This window comes from Cibotium barometz, chromosome 23 (assembly GCF_041138505.1).
Source record: "Cibotium barometz isolate CiBa-2024 chromosome 23, ASM4113850v1, whole genome shotgun sequence".
NCBI classification, from domain to species: Eukaryota; Viridiplantae; Streptophyta; class Polypodiopsida; order Cyatheales; family Cibotiaceae; genus Cibotium; species Cibotium barometz.
Window position 1 is genome coordinate 56,546,407 of NC_141068.1, and position 18,863 is coordinate 56,565,269.

Genomic DNA, 18,863 nt, shown 5'->3' on the forward strand with positions numbered 1-18,863 from the left:
TAATGATAGTGTCTTGTGTACCCCAAGGTGTCTAGTAGAAGGGGCGTCGTGACACTCCTTAAGAATCTTGGACCTAAGTATTCACCTCTCTAATCCGACTAAGCGTATTTGCAATACTATTCATGGACCCTTTTCGATAACGGATCTCAAAATCAAAATCTTGCATTAAGTTTGCCCAACGAGCTTTCCTGTCTCTCAAATCATCCGCATCACACACATACTTGATTGACTGATGATCAGTCAATACCACAAACTTGGAGCCATATAATAATGTCTCCAAACCTTGAGAGCATGAATCACAGCATAAAGCTCCTTCTCAAGGGTCGGCCAACGAGATTGAGTGTCGTCTAGCTTTTTACTTTCAAAAGCAATCGGTCTACGATCTTGAAATAAAGTAGCCCCGATAGCAGTGTCACTGGCATCAGTTTCAAGAACATAAGGCCGACTAGGATTGGGTAATGCCAAGATAGGTGCTTCCTTGACTTTATCTTTCAAAAGTCTGAAGGCCACATCCGAATCGTTATTCCAAGTGATAGGCTGATTTGACTTACGTCCACGACCTTTCAATAAGTCGGTCATCGGTAGTGTGAGCTGAGAGTACTCCCGTACAGATTTCCGAAGAAAAACAACAAAACCGAGAAAAGAACGAAGTTGTTTCACTGTTCGCGGTATAGGCCGGTCCAGAACCTTCTGAACTCGGTCATAGTCAATGTTCAATCTATCTCTAGTGATCTTGTGTCCCAAGTAAATGATGTCAGTCATAAAGAACTCACATTTACTTAACTTAGCATATAGTCGACTCTGTCTTAAAATAAAGAAGACAATCGTGAGGTGTCTGACATGATCCTCATCTAGGAACACCACCATAAATTTTCCCAAATGTTCACGAAAAAGATCGTTCATCATTTGCTGCATCATTTGCTGGAAAGTGGCTGGAGCATTGGTTAACCCAAAAGGTAATACGAGAAACTCGTAATGGCCATACCTAGTCCGAAAGGCGGTTCTTTCGACATGCCTTTCATGAATACGTATCTGGTGATAGCGAGTACGTAAATCTATCTTCGTGAAGTATTTCGCTCCTGCTAACCGGTCAATCAGGTCATCTGATCTAGGGAGAGGATAACGGTTCTTAATGGTCAGCTTGTTCAATCTCTTGTAATCTATACACATTCTCCAGGTATTGTCCTTCTTTCTCCTAAGCAACACAGGTGCACCCCAAGGTGATTTACTTGGACGGATCTGGCGCATCCTTAAATAATCTTCGAGTTGTTTAGCCAACTCATCTTCCTCATCTTGGCTCATCCTGTAAGGTGGAATACTGACAGGATGAGCACCAGGGATCAAGTCAATACGATGATCTACTGCTCGTTCAGGTGGTAAACCCGATGGCAGTTCCTTAGGAAATACGTCTTGAAACGAATCAAGTATCTTTTGTAATTCTTTGCTTTCAAACACACTTAATTCATTCACATCCATGGAAGGGATGAGAAAAGAAGAAAGTGGAATCAGTACACAATGGAAAGCGGTATACAAAGAAGAATCCATTATATTTCCAAAATCAATTGTATTTACAAGAGGTCCCTGAGAGGGATGAATACAATCACCTAAAATACTATACTTGGTGTCCCTATGCTGAAAAGAAAAAATATGACTAGACCAATCTATCTGGACTTCAAGAGTCTTAAACTACTCAATCCCTAATAACAAGTCTACATTTTCTAGATGCATTACATAGCATTCCAAAGTATCTTTGTAGTCTTGAATCTGGATTGGAAGCATCGGTATACAGTGGAAACAGGCATTGGATGCCACAGGACCATGCCACTTTCTGATACACGATGGTTGGCTTTTCTACAAAGGCCGACTGTGTGTCATGAAGTCGTTCAGGGCAGCTCTTCTCCATGATGTCCATGACGCCATTACTGGTGGTCATAGGGACATGAATTCGACTCTGGAGAAATTGGAACGGCAATATTATTGGCCAAAGATGAGGCGAGATGTGTTTACATATGTACAACGCTGTGATATTTGTCAAAAGGTGAAAGCTCCTTGTGGAAAGAAGATAGGGTTGTTACAGCCCTTGCCAATTCCTGAGGGTCCTTTCCAAGATATTTCAATGAACTTTGTCACGAATTTGCCTCCCAGTCCGAGTAAGCGTAATACGCAGTGCTTAACTATTGTTGATAGATTTAGCAAATTTGTTATGCTTATTCCTTGCAAGGCCAATGTGATTTTTTATTAACGTCTTCCAAAAGACCGAACTCGGCCTATGAGACAAATCAGTGTACCTGTGTGGGGTATCCTCTGTCATCCCAACAAAATGAAAAAGTATTGAACTAAAAAGCTGAATCTGGGTGTGCAATAAGTACAATGAGTGGGGGAGGGGATGGAGCTCTGCTACTAGGAGAATGCAAAGCTATATGCATGGAGTATACAATCATGATATGCAACCTAGGTAGCTCCATCCTGTACCATATTGGGGGTATAAAATGGTATACATCAATGAAGGGGGTGTCCACAGCTCCGTGAAGAACATGCCTGGCTCTGCTCTGAAGCGAGCCAGTCGCTCCGCACCCTCTCTGTGTGAAACTGAGCTCTGATTTGTGTCATCTCTCTTTGGTATAGGCGTGGTGTCTGAAAGCCAGGTGTCCTCTGTCTCCTGTGGGCTCTGAGTGTCTCTGCTCTCTGGAGAGTAATTTCCTGCTGTGTAGGGGCTAGGAGTGGGGTGGATCTCTGAAAAAATGTAGTAATTTGTGTCTGTCGTCCCCTCTCTGGAGCTATGTGAGCTTGTAATGATGTCTGTCTGTGACGCTGTATGTCTAGAATGAATCTCCCCAATATGCGCTGGTCTACTGCCTCAAAGATCTGGCGTAGGGAATGTGGCTCTCTGAATAAAATTGAATATCTCTCTCTGATGGCTGTATATGCTCTGCATCTGCATACATAATGCTCCTCACTCTCCACCTCCTCTCTGCACAATCTGCATACCCTCTCCTCTCGGGGGATGCGTGCTGCTCTGCAAGTCTCGATCTCCAATCGATGTGATGAGACTCTAAGCTGACCAATAGTTGGCCAAAGACTAGCGCTCACTGAAGCTTCGCTCCCCCCCCCCCCCCCCCGCTCGCGCTGACTGCACGCCTTTCCCCCTCTCCCGCCATTGCGTCTGCTCACCCCCCCTCCCTCCCCCCCGCCTGCACTCGCGTTTGCCCCCCCCTCCCGCGCCTGGCTGTCCTGCGTGCCCCAGCGCTGTAGCGCGCGCCGCCCCCTGCTCCTTCTCCTCTCCTTCGCGCCCTCCCGTTTTTCTTCAGCGCCCGGCCCCCCTTTCGCCGCTGTCGCCTTATCTTCCCTCCCGTCCCTTGTTTCGCGCTGTTTCTGCCTCCTCCCTAGGGTTTTGTTGTCTTCGCCGCCTTTACCCCCCCCCCCCCCCCCTCGCCCTTTTTTCTGATTTTTCCGTCCCCTGGGGTCTTCCTTTTTTTTCTTTTTGCCTTCCGCCTTCCCCCTCCGTCCTTTGTGTGCAGCTCGGCTCTTGCAGGACTCCGCTTTCGCTCCGCCTTCGACTTAGCTTCAGATACTGATGGAGGCTCCTCTCGCCCCACCTCGGAGGGACTCTCCCGCAGCCCCCTCGCCCGCCCCTGAGGATACCCCCATTAGGCTTTCTCTTTCGCCTCGCCGCAGAGGTGGAACGCCTCCAGGCACACTCCACCATCTGCCGTATAGTCGGCACTCGCCCCAGCAGAGGGGAGATCCGGGATCTTCTCCAGGCCCGCCTTCTTGCAGATGTGGGCAAGATCCTGGACGTTCAGCTACTGGGCCGTGGTCACTACCAGATCGAGTTCGAGACTGCCCAGAGCGCGGCCAAGGTCCTAGCCATGAGTCCCCTAGACATCAGGGGTGCTCGGGCATTCTTCAGACCTTGGCAGCATGGCTTTGACCCAGCAGCGGCCGAGCAGGGAGAGCGCCTTTTCCATTTTACAGTTTGCTTCCTTGGACTCCGCCGTGAGTACCTGCCGCTCCTTTCTAGGCTAGGAGCATTGGTGGGTTCGGTGCTAGAGACTGGCCCCACAGCAGCTTCAGTGGTGGCCAGAGCAGCTGGGCTACCAAAGTTTTGGTTCCTGACATCTTCTCCCTTCCGAAGGTCATTCAGCTACCTAGGATAGGGGGGGGATGGTATTAGAGAGTGGAGTTCTCGGGGCTCCCGAACCAGTGCTTTATTTGCAGGCAGGTCGGCCATCTGGCCAAGGCCTGTCCTCGCAGGAGACCCCGATCCTCACCGCAGCAACAGGCCCCTGATGGCCCGCCCACAGATGCGGCTCGGCAGGCAGCCTCCGGGACACCTGCTCAGGCCACAGAGACCTCGGAGTGGCAGCCTGGACAGGGGCGCCATCGAGGGAGACAGCCACAACAGCACTCCCCGAGACCGATGCAGCAGCAGCCATAGTCTCAGCATCACTGGGTTCCCGTGAGGAACAGCTTTGCTCCCCTATAGGAGGAGACCCTTGCGACGACTGAGGACCAAGAGATGCCAGCACCCCCTCCTTCACCCCCCCCACCCCCACCCCCATCCCCCCCTACCGCCTCGCTTCCACCTTCGTCGCCTCCCGTCCCCGCTCCGGTTTCGGCAGCGGCTCCTTCTCCACCCCCCTCGCCCCCCCCCCTCCCCCCCCCGCCCGCCTCAGCTCCCCGGGAGGCCCTGGCAGTCCCCTAGTGTTCACCTGCAGTCCGGAGGGCTCTGAGCACCGATCTTGATCGAGCACCGCAGAGGAGACTTACCATGCCGATTCGATCCGTAGTCGGCTGAGTCGCCTCGGCACTAGACAGCGCTCGGAGGCTTTTGATTACTCCTTCACACGGCTTTTTGGAGCAGAGGGCCCCCATGAGCCAGCACCCATCCGAGTTCATGCAGTGATACCTCCGGCCCACGAGGAGGAGGCCCTTGATTCAGCGGTGGCCTTCTAGTTCCCTCTCTGTGGCCCATGTGACCGGGAGTGGACTCTGGAGCTCGCTCTTAGCACTTTGAAGACTCAGGCAGTTGAGTTTTCCCACCATGTGAGCGATCTGGAGGTGACAGATGCGATAGGCCGACTATGGGAGTTGGCTCATTTTTTCTTGGATCCCGGGAGTGTGGATGCCTCAGGGATTCGTCATTTGGTCGTTTGCATAGTGGCAGACTTAGCACGCGACCCCGGACATGTATGCATACACGAGGTTGCTCTGTCTGAGCGGGGGGCAGTCGCCATGGGACCCAGCCACTGGCGCCCGATCCGTGATTCTTGTAGCACACCGGGTGGGCAGATTCGTAGCCGCTCGGTTGGGGACTATTCTCCATCCAAGCCGCTTGCGAAGGCCCGCCGTACGGCTGAGACAGCATCCACCTCAGTAGGTCATCCATGAGGATCATCTCATGGAAAGTACAGGGCCTTGGCGGAGCACATTATATACGCTATCGTGGTTGCTTGAGGCAGGAGCTGCAGAGATGCTTGGTTGGTGGCAGTATTGATATTTTGATGATGTAGGAGCACCACTTGGGTGAGAACAGGATCCGGAGATATGGTTCGGTGATGCCTGGTAGATGGGACACCTTTTGGTCTGCAGGGTTTGGCCCTTTGAGTGGACAAGGAGGAGTATGCATGGTTATTTGCAGATGTATGGCAGCAGGCCATTGTGGATCGAGGGATCATTGTGCCTGGTAGAGCACAGTATGTCATTCTGAGGATGCATGATGAGCTCTTGGGCATGCTCGACGTCTATGCGCCCAACCATGCTAGTGCCAAAGCAAAGTTCCGGACCCAGGTTACGGATGCATTGCCAGAGGCCGCACATTGGTGTGTCGGGGGAGACTTCAACATGCTTGAGGACCCGATCGATAGGGTGGGAGACAGTCATGTTACAGTGCACGGCACGGAGCTTGCAGCTTGGGAGCGATTTTGCAGGTCACTGAGGATCACGGATGCATTGCAGCATGGGGTCTTCTCCCGTTCTCAGGACAAGTCTTAGTTTCTCTCGGTCGGATCACCGGCAGGGAGGGACTAATCTATCACGGATTGATCGCTTTTATGTGGGCGACTGGTTAGGGGAGCGAGGGGCTCCGTTGGCATTCTCGCTGGCACCTCATTTTCAGACCATGCGCCAGTTATTTTGACACTTGAGGAGAGGACACGGGGGCCCAGCGTGCAGTTGAGGATCCCAGAGAGGGTACTTACAGATCCTAGTGTTGCTGAGGACATTGAGAGGATTTGGCATGATAGTCAGTGCTCTGACCAGGATGCAGCAGGCCAGTGTGCCCAGGGACTCATCGAGCTTAGCTCTTTTCTGCACGCTGCAGCTTTGACACGGCTGAGAGAGACTCGCGAGCGGGAGCATCGGCTGAGACGCAGCCTTGCTTCGCTTCAGCGCCTTCAGGAGCAGCAGTCCGCATGTGAGTGGGTGGCGTCCCAGCTGAGCCAGGCATGCCAGGAGGTTAGAGAGGCAGAGGAGCAGAGACATGAGTTTTACTATCGTCGCCAGGCCTCTCAGTGGACACAGCTTGGTGATAGAGTGACTGGGGAGTACTGAGCCCGGGGAGATCAGAGCCATTGCCACTGGGTTCTATAGAGGCCTGCTTTCAGCGGAGCCAGCCAGTGAGGTTCGGGATGCTTGCAGACAGACTGTGTGGGCCCATGTGCAGAGGAGGGTCACAGATCGTATGCGTACAGTTCTAGGTGAGCCTCTTTCAGAGGTTGAGCTTGCTGAGGCCTTGAGGGTCCTGCTGCGCCATAGTTGCCCAGGGGAGGACGGATTGACGCCTGCCTTTTTTATGCGCTATTGGGACCTTTTGGGGCCAGGCCTCCGCAGGGGCTTTCAGTATGTTTTGGATACTGGGATGATGCCAAAGAGCTTTTCAGAGGGCTTGATCTTTCTTATCCCCAAGGGGGAGGGAGTATCAGATGATATTCGGCATTGGAGGCCTATTACGATCCTCAATACTGTCTACAAGGTCTTAGCAAAGGCCTTGAGTTTGAGGATCCAGCCTTTCCTGGGGGAGTTGATTCATGCTACCTAGACAGGATTCGTCAAGGAGCGTAGTATCCTTGACAACATTTTCACCTTCAAGGAGGCGACGGCCCGAGCTAGATTTCTTGGTGAGGACTTGGTCGTGATGCTTCTCAATTTTGAGAAGGCATACGATAGAGTCGATTGGGGTTTCTTAGAGGGCACTATGCTTCGCCTGGGCTTTGAGCCAGGTTGGATTAGAGGGGTGGCGGCTCTGTATTCCACAGCTCGTAGCCAGGTGTTGATTGCAGGAGGACGGGGGTCGAGTTTTGAGCTGACCAGATCAGTCCGACGGGGGTGTCCTCTCGCCCCGTTTCTATTTCTCTTCTTTGCTGAGGCTATGAGCATGTATTTGACGGCAGAGGAGGTTGGTTTGAGAGGACTCCAGCTCCCAGTCCGAGGAGAGGACCTGCTCGATGCTGAGTTTGCTGATGACACGGGCTTATTTTTGCATGGCCAGGAGGCTAATCTTTTTCGTACAGAGCAGTCGCTCCAAGTTTTTAGTGCAGCTTCGGGAGCATTGATCAATTGGCGCAAGACAGTGGCCTTTTGGATCAGTAGCGCTCCCACTCCGGCATGGAGCCCAGACCCCGGTTTTAGATGGATTCCTCCGGGCACAGCAATGCGATATTTGGGATGCCAGATTGGACTGGATTTGTCACCTGAGCAGCAGATTGCCCCGCTCCTTTTGAGCATTCGGAAGAAGCTTTTGTATTGGAGTACAGCTCGGCTATCCTTGGCTGGGAGGGTGGTGGTGGCAAATCAGGTGCTTTTAGCGACCATGTGGTACATTACGTCTTGCTGGATCTTCTCGAGCTCTTGCATCAGCCAGGTACAGAGGCTGATCAGGAACTTTCTTTGGTCTGGGTGGGACGGTCAGTCAGCTCGGGCAAAGGTTGCTTGGGCAGTTATTACACTTCCGTTGGCCCAGGGAGGCTTGGGCATTATAGATCCAGTCGATCAGAGTAGAGCCTTATTGGGGAAGCTTATTGTTCGGGGGCTGCTTCCAGGCGCTGAGCCTTGGAAAGAGCTTCTTTTGCAGCGGGGGTGCAGGCTCGGGCTCCCCTAGCAGGGGGCACTTGGGCACCAGAGATTCGATGGATCTTCATAGAGATGAGGAGGACATGCTTCAGTAGAGGATGGGAGGACAGATTTGCTTTGAGCATCCTGAGAGCTTGGGAGCTGCTGAGATCGGGTCTCTCTCAGAGACCTTCTTGTGTTGAGGAGCGGGCCAGACAGCCGCTCATTTGGAGCCCAGCGGTTCGCACAGAGCAGGGTCATATGCTGGGTTCTCGGCCTCGTCTAGCCTTGGGACCTTTGGCGGCAGGCCCAGCACGTAGCTTTGGAGACTGGCAGGCCTTTTGCAGTCTTCCAGAGGAGATCCAGGTGGAGAGGCTGAGTCACTTCAGAGGGGGGTTGATTATGAGGGATGACATTCAGGAGGCACTCACAGAGGAGTGGTTCACGCCTCTCGAGCTAGTGGCCCCACGGTGGATGGGAGCCTTTACACAGTTGGAGATCCTGATTGCTGTTAGAGCTTGCACTGAGGATGGCAGATGCCTCTACTATGAGATTCAGGATGAGGGCAGACTTCAGAGAGTGGAGGTGGAGTCGCCTTTGGTTGCAGAGTTCACCTTTCAGAGGATACGGGTACCCGGCTACAGTGGGACCCTGGGGAGTACGAGTGGCATGATCCCTATGCATCCCTTGAGGCCACAGAGATCACCTTTTTCCAGTATACTGTTCGGCTGGGGCGGCATATTTTGACGGCGAGGAGGATGGTCTCTCCAGCTGCAGCGGGGCACTGGCGGCTACAGGGACTCTCACAGGAGTTCTTGGAGGATTTTTGGGCCCGGCTCTGGGCTAGTCGACAGGCCCGCAGGATCTCGACTTTCCAGTGGTGGCTGGTCGCCCACAGGGGCTCAGCAGTTGGCACCTGGCTTGTCTACAGCGGTCTTCCGGTTGCCTGCGTCCGATGCGGCCACCCTATGGAGACACAGAGACATTGCCTATGGGATTGCCCTCAGGCCCAGCAGATTTGGCTGCGGATGCTGTGTATTCTGGCCCCCCTCTCTCCATAGGGTATGTTTACGTGGGGTGCCGCTGCTTGCTCGACTTCGTCAAGGCCTGCTATGGGCTATGAGACGGAGCAGGACAGTCAAGCCATCAGATTCATTAGGGGCCAGCCTCGCCTTGTTCCTTCACCGGATTTCTCGTCCGCCAGCTGGACACAGGAGAGGGATCTACGATGGGAGCTCCTCAGCAGCCTCACCATCTGGTTCACCTGGAGGGCCTGGTGTTTCAGGGCCTTTGAGGGGAGACTGGAGCCACCAGCAGAGACTGGACGGGGGATTTGGCAGGAGTTGATCCACACCCTGCGAGGACAGTATGACCGCATCCGGGGCGACTCGGATGAGGCGATCTTGCGGCGCCAGGCCTTTCACACCACCTGGCGCAGCGGCCCCTTCTATACCCTACACGCGGGGTCCCCCCGTTGGCATTACAAGCCACCTGTTTGGCTTTCCCCCCTCCTATTGTATGATTTAGCCCCTCAGTTCTTTGTACTGATGCTTGTACTTTTCAGCACCTAGGGAGAGTCTCCCGGGCTGCCTTGCTTTGTTCACTGCTCTGTTTTTCTTGTGAGCAGGAGAGGATCTTTTGTAGCCCTACGGGCGTTTTTATATAACTAACGAAAGGATCTTTTCTCGGAAAAAAAAAAAAGAGCTGATCAATAGCTACTCGGGAGCCGTGTGGTAAAAAGCCCTCCATGTATCTAGGCCTCTGTATAAATCCATCATCAGTGATACTCATGAAGTGTTCTCTGTAGTATAGCATCTTCGGTGGAAGAGGTTGTGTAGGCGATATCCATGTCTCTCGTGTATAGAGCTGCCATAGGTCGTGTCTCAATACTTTGTTCCTCTCACTATGAGAATAGAACTGCTACTCCCCCCGACTCTCTAAAGGTACCCTGGCATGTGGTTCTCTTGTATGCTGACTCCCATTGGAATCCCTCTACTCGAGGTAGCCCTCTCTCTGGGCTCTGATGTGTCTCTGTCAAAAGTTTGATGCCTCTCCTCACCATAATATGCTCCAGTCGTCCAGGCTGCACCCATAGTGAACCATTACAGTTCCATACTGCCATGTGTATCTCTGTCAGTGGCCTTGTCTGTGTCCCATAGCCCCCAAACCGCTAATCCATGGGCCGACCATCAATGATGACCCGACCATCTCGATAGAAGGCCTTCTTGGCTTCTCTCCTCGCGTGTAAGACTCGTGGCATGCAAGCGCTCCTATGCTCTAGCTGCATCCTCGTGAGATCATCATCCAAGAAAATAGGAGCTCCCTCTAAGCCTCGTTGTATGACCCTCTTCCTCATGAAGGTGACCCTCTCCGTCTCTCCTGCAAACTGTAGGATGAGGGCTCGCTTGCGTGTTGAGTCTTTCCCGGCTCTCCATGCTTTGGTGTCCTCTTCCCTGTAGCCTAGCTTCATGCATAGAAGCTGTCCATCTTTCTCGGGAGTGGAGTGGGGTGTCTCGGCTATACCTTTGACTCGAATGTTGAGGCGGCGTGCATGCCTCATCTTCTCCTCCTCAATGGTGGTGTGAATGATTTCATGTTCTTCCCTTTGAGTCTCCTCCCTCACTTCTTTACGGATGTTCTTCTTCACCACCTCAACCCATCCTGACTGCTTGGCTTCGAGTTTTCCCTCCATGTCCTTTGTGATCTCCTTGGAGATCTCTTCTTTGATGGCCGTGAGAGTGTTGTCATTGATTTTCCCTTCTTCCTTCTTGGTGTTCTTGACGGCTACGAGTTCCACTTTCAATGCACTCACCTCCTCCTTGAGTGCTATGTTCTCTTGTTCAAGGTCCGTGACCCGTGCTTCGGGGGCCATGATGTGCGGGTGTAGTTTGTTCTCCACCTCATTGAGGTTGGAATCAGATGTCTTCTTGTTCTCCTTGATTAGTGCCTTCATTGCCGGCTCGAGGGCCTCGAGTTTCTCTTGGAGACTCGGGGCCATTCCTCAAGATTACTCTGCAGCCCTTCCCACAGGTAGGGAGGAGAGAGAGAGAGAGAGAGTTATGTTGCTCCCTTGGGGTCTTGAGGAAGGGTGGGTGTGAAAAGGGAGGCACAGGGGCTACCGGACAGGCAGACGGGCCAGCATAGCGTTAGTAGGGCAGCGAGGCGGAGGGGCTAGTGGGCGGTAGTAGCGAACAGCGGGCGGCGAACAGAGAGACGGAAAGAGAGAGAGATGGCAGGGTGTGCGGCACAAGCAGCGAGGCGAAACAGGGGGTGATGGGCAGCGGGCGCACAGTGCGAGCGGAGGGGCTAGTGGCCGGCAGGCAGGCGAGAGAGAGAGAAGGCGCACAGAGAGAAACGGGCGCAGAGTGAAAAGCGAAGAGAGAAGAGTAGAGAGAGAGAGAGAGAGAGAGAGAGAGAGAGAGAGAGAGAGAGAGAGAAGAATCGTCTTTGCCTGTAGAAGCTGCGGAGGCAAGCGACCAGCTATATATCAGCCCTGTCCATAGTCGACCAGCTCTCCCAAGCTGTTTTGCATGCCCAACTGACACCTGTCTCAAGCCTAAGATGTTCCACTGCCAAAAACAGCTGGAAAGGGGGGCGCCTAGCTGATTTTGGCCCTCCCCTCCCAAAATAGCAACTAATGGAGCTTTTTTGGCTTGATGGGCTGCCCACCTTGAGTAAGTTTTATTAAAAATTGGTCCTTTTGATGTGAATTGTCCTCCCAAACTTAAGTGTATGTGAACACTTTATAATTTGTTTGCCCAAATTTAAGGGTATGTGAACACTTGCACTCATAAACTTTAGTATAATAAAATATAAGCTGTAAATTGAGTTTGGGATTGTCCTCCCAAACTTAAGTGTATGTGAACACTTTATAATTTGTTTGCCCAAATTTAAGGGTATGTGAACACTTGCACTCATAAACTTTAGTATAATAAAATATAAGCTGTAAATTGAGTTTGGGATCACTTACCATGTGCAAAACACATAAGACCACCGGCTTAGTCCCAAATAGGTGTGCACACACGCGTCCACAGGGTTTCCAGGCGTCCCTAGAGCCCATGGACAATCACAAGCAGAAATACCAGGCATTGTCCAGGCAATCACGACAAGTCATTCATGCATGTCAAAACACATACGAATGCTTTATGCATAATATTCTGGATTCCATCTCCCAACTTATTCATCTTGTACCAAACCCTTCTCGGGCACCGCCCATATAGGTATAAAGAATGCTCACCAGGGTGTCCACCCTTCCATGAGACATCATCTGCATGCCAGGAACTCTCACCAGGGTATCCACTCTTCCATGAAGCCCTTCCACATGTACTGAGTCATGCCAAGAACTCACACCAGGATATCAATCCTTCCATGGAGCCCTTCCACATGTAACCAATCATGCCAGGAGCTCACACGAGGATCTCAATCCTTCCATGGAGTCCTTCCACATGTACTAAACCATGCGTGGAACACACACCAAGGTCTATACCTACCCTTCCATGGTGTTCCTCCGCATTGTATAGTCAGAAATATGACTTGAATCCTTGTGTACAGGTCTACATGTAGACTCGACCAATGCTGCCACACCAAGTGATTAGTTTGCGTGAAAGGTGAGGGGTTGCCAAGTGGATTCGATGTTGTGGATTTGAAAGCTTAGCCAAAGGAAAATATGTGACAAATTGATGAATGAATTGTAAAACTGCAGCATGATCACACTTACCATTATACTTTCTGAAATTTGGTTGAGCTTCTATGACGGTGGTGGTTGGGGTGATGGAGGAAATTGATCCTTGGTTCGCCAATATAGGGAGAGGAGAAAAAAAAACATTCGCTTACATAGCGGCTATCAACTGCTGATTTTGGAGTTGCATAGCCTCATGATTAAGCCTTTTCTCGGGCAGTTTGCTCTGCTTGCTTTTGGTCTTCTTCATCCTTGCGTTTAGCTTCCTCGGCCCTTCGTTCATTCTCACGGCGAGCTTCTTTGGCTAGCCATTCCCATGAGAAGAAATAAATTTTCCAATTCTGAGAGCTCTTTGGGCTTTTCTGCTTCTTCTTTAGTTTTTTTAGTTGTTGCTTTGGCTTTTTCAGCCTCTTCTTTAGCTATTTTTTTGTTGTGCCGCTTCTTCTTCTTTGGCTTCAATTTACTGCCTTAGCAACGTGTTTGGCTCCAAGATCAATCTGATGAAAACTTCAGTGCTTGGTGGAAGTGTTTCTGTAGGAGGTGTGTCTTCCCTGTAGAACTCTTCTTCAATATCTTCCTTGTAACTTGGTGATGATGTCTCTCCTTACATTGTGGAGGCTTGGGTGGTTTTTCTCGACTGCAGTTTTATGATCCACAGAATGCTCTGACTTTAGGGTAGCCAAGTTGGGTTACAACTTGCAGCTTTGATACGAATGTAGCATGCAAGAGGTTGATCGTTATAATGCACAACAAAGCCTTCTTTATATTCGTGAGTCTGTGCAATTCCACTTAGAGAGAGAGTAGAAGAGAGAGAGAAAGCAGATAAGAGTCGACATAGTATTGGGTCCCGGCGCAATGTAGGGTTACAACTTGCAGCTTTGATACCAATGTAGCATGCAAGAGGTTGATCGTTATAATCCGCAACAAAGTAGTATTGGGCCTTTCAAGGCTGGCTGACTGGAGCATAGTGCCCCCTAATGCCGACTGGCCTTCTATGTTGTTGAGGGCAATGAACAACCCTTGGACAGGCTCTTGCGGCCATGGGCTGGCCCATTGGCTAGCCCAGGCAATGAGATGGTTTACTCATGCATACCTAATACTAAGGCTGACACTACATGGACTATCTAATCAATTCTCCAAGTGGGTTAAAAGGATTGACACATGCAGACTCTCTATGGCTATGGAGACGGACCTACGTAGCTCGTGCCTAACATGTCCTGGACTGGGGCTCACAATGGGGCCACTACATACGACAAAATATTCCTAAAAAGGTAAAATCCTATTGATGAATGATGCACTGAAGTAGTGCCAGTGTCTCACATAGCACTCCATTGCAGGGTGCATGTGACATTCCCTCCTGCTTAGCTTGGCGGCAGTTCATCGCTTCCAAGTAGTCTGCCAGGAGCTAGGGGTACTCGGGGAAGAACTCTTCGTCGAGCCATATTGTTTTATGGGTACCTCGGTCTCGAAACTTCGTGTAGAATTGTTTTTGTCTTCGATCGGATCCATGCTTCCACTTGTGGAGGAGAATCTGTTTAGGCTCAATTACTTTTACTTCGTCTACCACGTCCGATTGTTGCTCATTTGTATTATCTAGCAAAGTTGGACCAATGTAGGGCTTCAACTAAGTAACATGGAAAACATTATGCATAGTCCAACTATCGGGAAGCTTAAGCTTCATAGAGACATCATTGATCTTTGTAATGATAGGAAAGGGTACGAAGCTGCGAAAGGATAATTTTGGACAATGTTTGGAGTTGATAGTTGTATAGTCTTGTGGGTTGACTACCATGAGCATATAACATGCACGTTCTTCAAAGGTGAATTTGGGCATGTTCCTGGATTCATCTAGGTATATAATGCTTGCCCACTTGCTTCAATCTTTGCTTCATAATCTGAAGATATACCCAGTCCCCTTCTTTAAAGTTGGCATCTCTTCTTGATTTGTTGGCTTGCTTGGTATATGGTTCCTGTGCTTTGGCAAGGTGCTCTTTGACAGACTCAAATAATCTTTGAAAATGTTTCTGTGGTCTTGTTGGCCTCCAAGGAAGGTGATACCATTCTTGTCAAAAGTGATGAGAAACAGCGACCAAACGCTGCCTTGTATGGAGTTCGACCAATGCTATAAATGAATGAGTGTCGTTCAGGATGGCCTAAACCAAAGAAAGGTAATGCTCCCACTTCGACTGCCTGTCACGGCAATACAATTTGAGAACATCAAAAGCAAGTTGATTGTATATTTCTGTCTTGCCGTGTGTTTCCGGATGGAATGCACTGGACATATGCAACTTGGTCCCAAAGTTATCGAACAATGCTCTCCAAAAATCACCCTCCGATCTCAGAATAGGGTGGGTATCTGAACAATTAGTGCTCCTCGTCCTACACCTCACCAGTGGTGCAGACTGCATACTCTACATATATGTGCATCTTGTGGGATGCCCTTGGCTCTTCCAGATTCAACCTAGAGGTGACGAGAAGATGCGCTCAGCACTATCTGCAGATTTCTCTGTGATGGTGAAGCTCCAGTGGATACATGCTGAAACAATTTTGGTCCTCATATTGCATGACCCATGAGAGGGGGCTGAGATTCCGTCCCGGAAGAGAATTAGATCTCCCTGAGATCTCAGAATATGGTGGGCATCTGAACAATTAGTGCTCCTTGTCCTCCACCTCACCAGTGGTGCATTGTTTGCATATACGTGTATCTCTTGGGTTGCCCTTGGCTCTTCCAGACCTTAAAGTGATGAGAAGATGCCCTCAGTTGGCCATTCACTATCTGCATGGCATGCAACATGTGTATTTGTAAGTACCCTTGGCCCTCAATGAACCCATCCTCAGAAAGTCTGAAAAATGCTCTTTGTACACTTAATGAGGGGTGGCAGGAAGCTTTAATGCTTTCCCCCTTAATCGAGCTTAAATTAATCACCTTTGTTGTTTTAATTAAGTTATTACTTTTTTTCCCCATATCGTGCTGTTGTGTTTTTCCCTACGTATGTCTACATTCAGGCAGGCAGCAGGAGTTTTTGCTTTTTTATAATGGGTGGCAGGCTGAATTCACAATAGGACCAGCCCTGTTGGCGTCGAGGGAGGCTGAGTGTCCACCCTAGTCTCTTTTCTCTGGCAGCACATACCCTAACTATACAATCGGGGAAGAAGATGGACTGCATACCTCCCACAAAGCCTAAGCGCCAACTGTACTTCACCATAGAGTCTTGGCTATACATCTTGGGACCTGGATTTTCTTACAATACAGCAAGCAAACCACAGCCCGTAGGCCCACGCTCCAGATGAGTGATCTTATTTGCGCGCACATAAAAAAACAGCCATTCACATCGTTCCCCCTCACAGCAAAAAGTGATTGCACAAGACCAAAGAGTGCCAATCCCCATGCTTGAATCAAATGGTCAGCTTGCGATGAAAAGCAATGCTTACCTGAGGATGAAGATTGCAGGCTTGAAGCACTTGAGTGGCTCTGGTATTAGCTGAATAGCCCTCTATTTCCCAAGCAGCTTCTGCAAGACAAACAGACGAACACAAACTTCATATATATAGTGCCAGCGGTTCACCACCCAAATATATCTTTGTCCGGTGTGGCTAGAGCCATGACCAAGGCCTTGCTTGGGTCTTCATCCCTAGGAAATCCTTCCTATGAGGGATGTGCACGTATGAGCTAATAGTTCACTTATATAGGGCTTGGGCGATAAATGAAGTAGGAAGGCACATCATTAATAAATCAGCCCTTCTATTTTATCCCCCATGAGTCATGTATTACATGCTGCATCCCCATTCAGGGCCACCCTCAAATAATATGCCGGCAGTGTTATGACCTTTGAAGCCATAACACTGTCCCTCTGATTGTCAAGCAAAAGGATTGTGGTACATAACTCGTTTCAATTTATATGCAGGCTGTCTTTGCTTAGACATGGGCAAAGTGGACCATTAATTTGTTCACAAAGCAACAACACAAGCAACATCCACAGAAATTTTCTAAAAGGTATTTATCAAGTCTGATCTGGTTGGTGGCTTTATTTCTACTATGAGAGTTTTGTATGGTCTGATCATAATGGTTATGATGCAGGGGAAAACAACCCATATTTTACTTTTTTGAGTTCAGCGGTCGGATCGAGTTTCAACTGCTTGAGACATTTCAATCATTTCTATGCACATAGGTCTTCTAACAATGGGCACAAGCAGTCACCATTCTTCTCACTAGTGCAGGCACAATATACTTCTGGTGCTTCAGTCTCAGAAAATGAGGTTTCAAGCAGGAAAGTTAGCTTGTCGGGAGATGAGTCTCTCAGGATGTTTTTGGAGGAAGGGAAAAACGGTGTAGATTTCACAACTGAGGTATTGAAAAGCCTACCAAGTCAAGTAGAACCCAAATACCTTGTCGGTGGTAAGATGTACACCTTGAGGGAGAAAGAGTTGCTGAAAGTTTCTTTCTGGAAAAAGATTGCATCTGCTTTGAAGCTGCAAAATCCAACTGGTCTTGTAAAGAATTGGAAAGAAACGTCACATGAGCAATCTCATGAAATATCTGACCAGCCGGGACACAAGCAAGCTCAGTCCTTGAATTCAAACAAATCTGTATATTTGTCCGATCTCCTTCGAGAGTACAAAGGTGAATTATATGTACCTGAGGAGGCTTTCAGAGAACCTACTTCTGATTTGGATGCTTTTCAGAGAAGTATACTCACGCTGCCGATAATGACGTTTGAGGATTTCTTGAAGGCTGTGAAAGCAAACCAGGTCACTTTGTTGACTTCCAGAGGTATTTTGGGTTCACGGAAGTATGTTTATCACGATTTTATTGTAATCCTTAGAGATATCCCTGGAGAAGAGAGTTTACACAGAACAAAATGGTAAGATTTATGATGCTTCTCTGATCTGATATCTATCTTTTGTGACATACTTGCTTAGCATCAGAACTTATTTGTAAGTGTTTTTGTTACTTCTGATGCTGCTCAGGGCTATGCATTTGACAGAAGATCAAGCACAGATTGCACTAAAACAATACATAGGACCACAAGTGGAGATTGAGACCCAATACACGGTTGGTACTCTGACATTTATCTTCTTTTTCTCAGAAAAGGTCATGATGGCTGTTATGATATTTTGCATCAATTGATTTTTTGACTTGCTTCTGAGTATGGGGTGGTTGATTTATAGCTTGATTTTGATGCCAATGAATGGACTAGCATATTTTCATTGATGTGGGTGGATGGACAGCACCAAGGTTCTGTGTACGTCTTTTTTTTTTTTTTTTTTTTTGGGAAACAAGATCCTTCTATTAGTTAACACAAGACAGCCTCGAAGGGCTAAATATAGCCTTGGAGGGCTAGATACAAACTCCCCTCCATGTACGGGGCGAGGACCAAAGAACAAGCGAGGAAGAAAGATGCAATGCTGTGTAGCCATCTTTTAGGCCAATCTTTGCCAGGGAATGCGTCAATTTTCTTATGTGGAAAATCCTCGTTGTCACCTTGGTTCTGTTCTGAGCGTGTGGGCTTGCCCCAAAACATTGATTAAGACTGGTGAAGGGACCAAATGATGACATGCTCCAACGGCAAGTCGAAGCCACTAGAAGTCGTACACATATCACCAGATTGCACTGAATGTGATGTGGGCTGAAAAAAAAATGCTCAAGAAGAGGGAGCAACTAATGCTGCCAGTCACCGGTGCTCCAAAATCAGCAAAACGCTGGCCACTACTTGAAGTCCAGGACCAAAAACGTAGGTGTAGATGTTCCAAAATCAGCAACACACTGTCCAAGACCAAAAACGTAGGTGTAGATGTAGATTGCACTGAATGTTATGTGGGCTGCAAAAAAAACGCTGAAGAAGAGGGAGCAACGAATGCTGCAAGTCACCGGTGCTCCAAAATCAGCAAAATGCTGGCCACTAGGTGTAGATGTTCCAAAATCAGCAACACACTATCCAAAACGAGCAAAGCCCGCAACTGCTCCCAAGGTGAAAATGGTGATGGAAAATCCTCCGTACCACAAACTTGAGGCCATCAGAGTCGTGAATCTCCAAAACGCTGATCGCACACAAGGGGACAACACCCTCGGGTGATGTAGGCTGGAAACGCTGAAGGAAGAGGCTCTACCACGGCAACAGAATTGGGAGCTCTCATA

At 49.3% G+C, this 18,863-nt stretch overlaps 1 protein-coding gene across 1 annotated transcript in view; it reads left to right on the forward strand.

Annotated features, from left to right (window-relative positions):
- The window catches only part of FTSHI1 (FtsH extracellular protease family), a 106,465-nt gene that overhangs the window by 13,637 nt on the left and 73,965 nt on the right, over window positions 1-18,863 (forward strand). Inside the window, exons 2-4 of the mRNA XM_086817697.1 lie at window positions 16,633-16,721; window positions 16,806-17,589; window positions 17,696-17,780. Of these exons, the coding sequence (XP_086673823.1) occupies window positions 16,633-16,721; window positions 16,806-17,589; window positions 17,696-17,780 (958 nt within the window). The remainder of the gene's footprint in view (window positions 1-16,632; window positions 16,722-16,805; window positions 17,590-17,695; window positions 17,781-18,863) is intronic.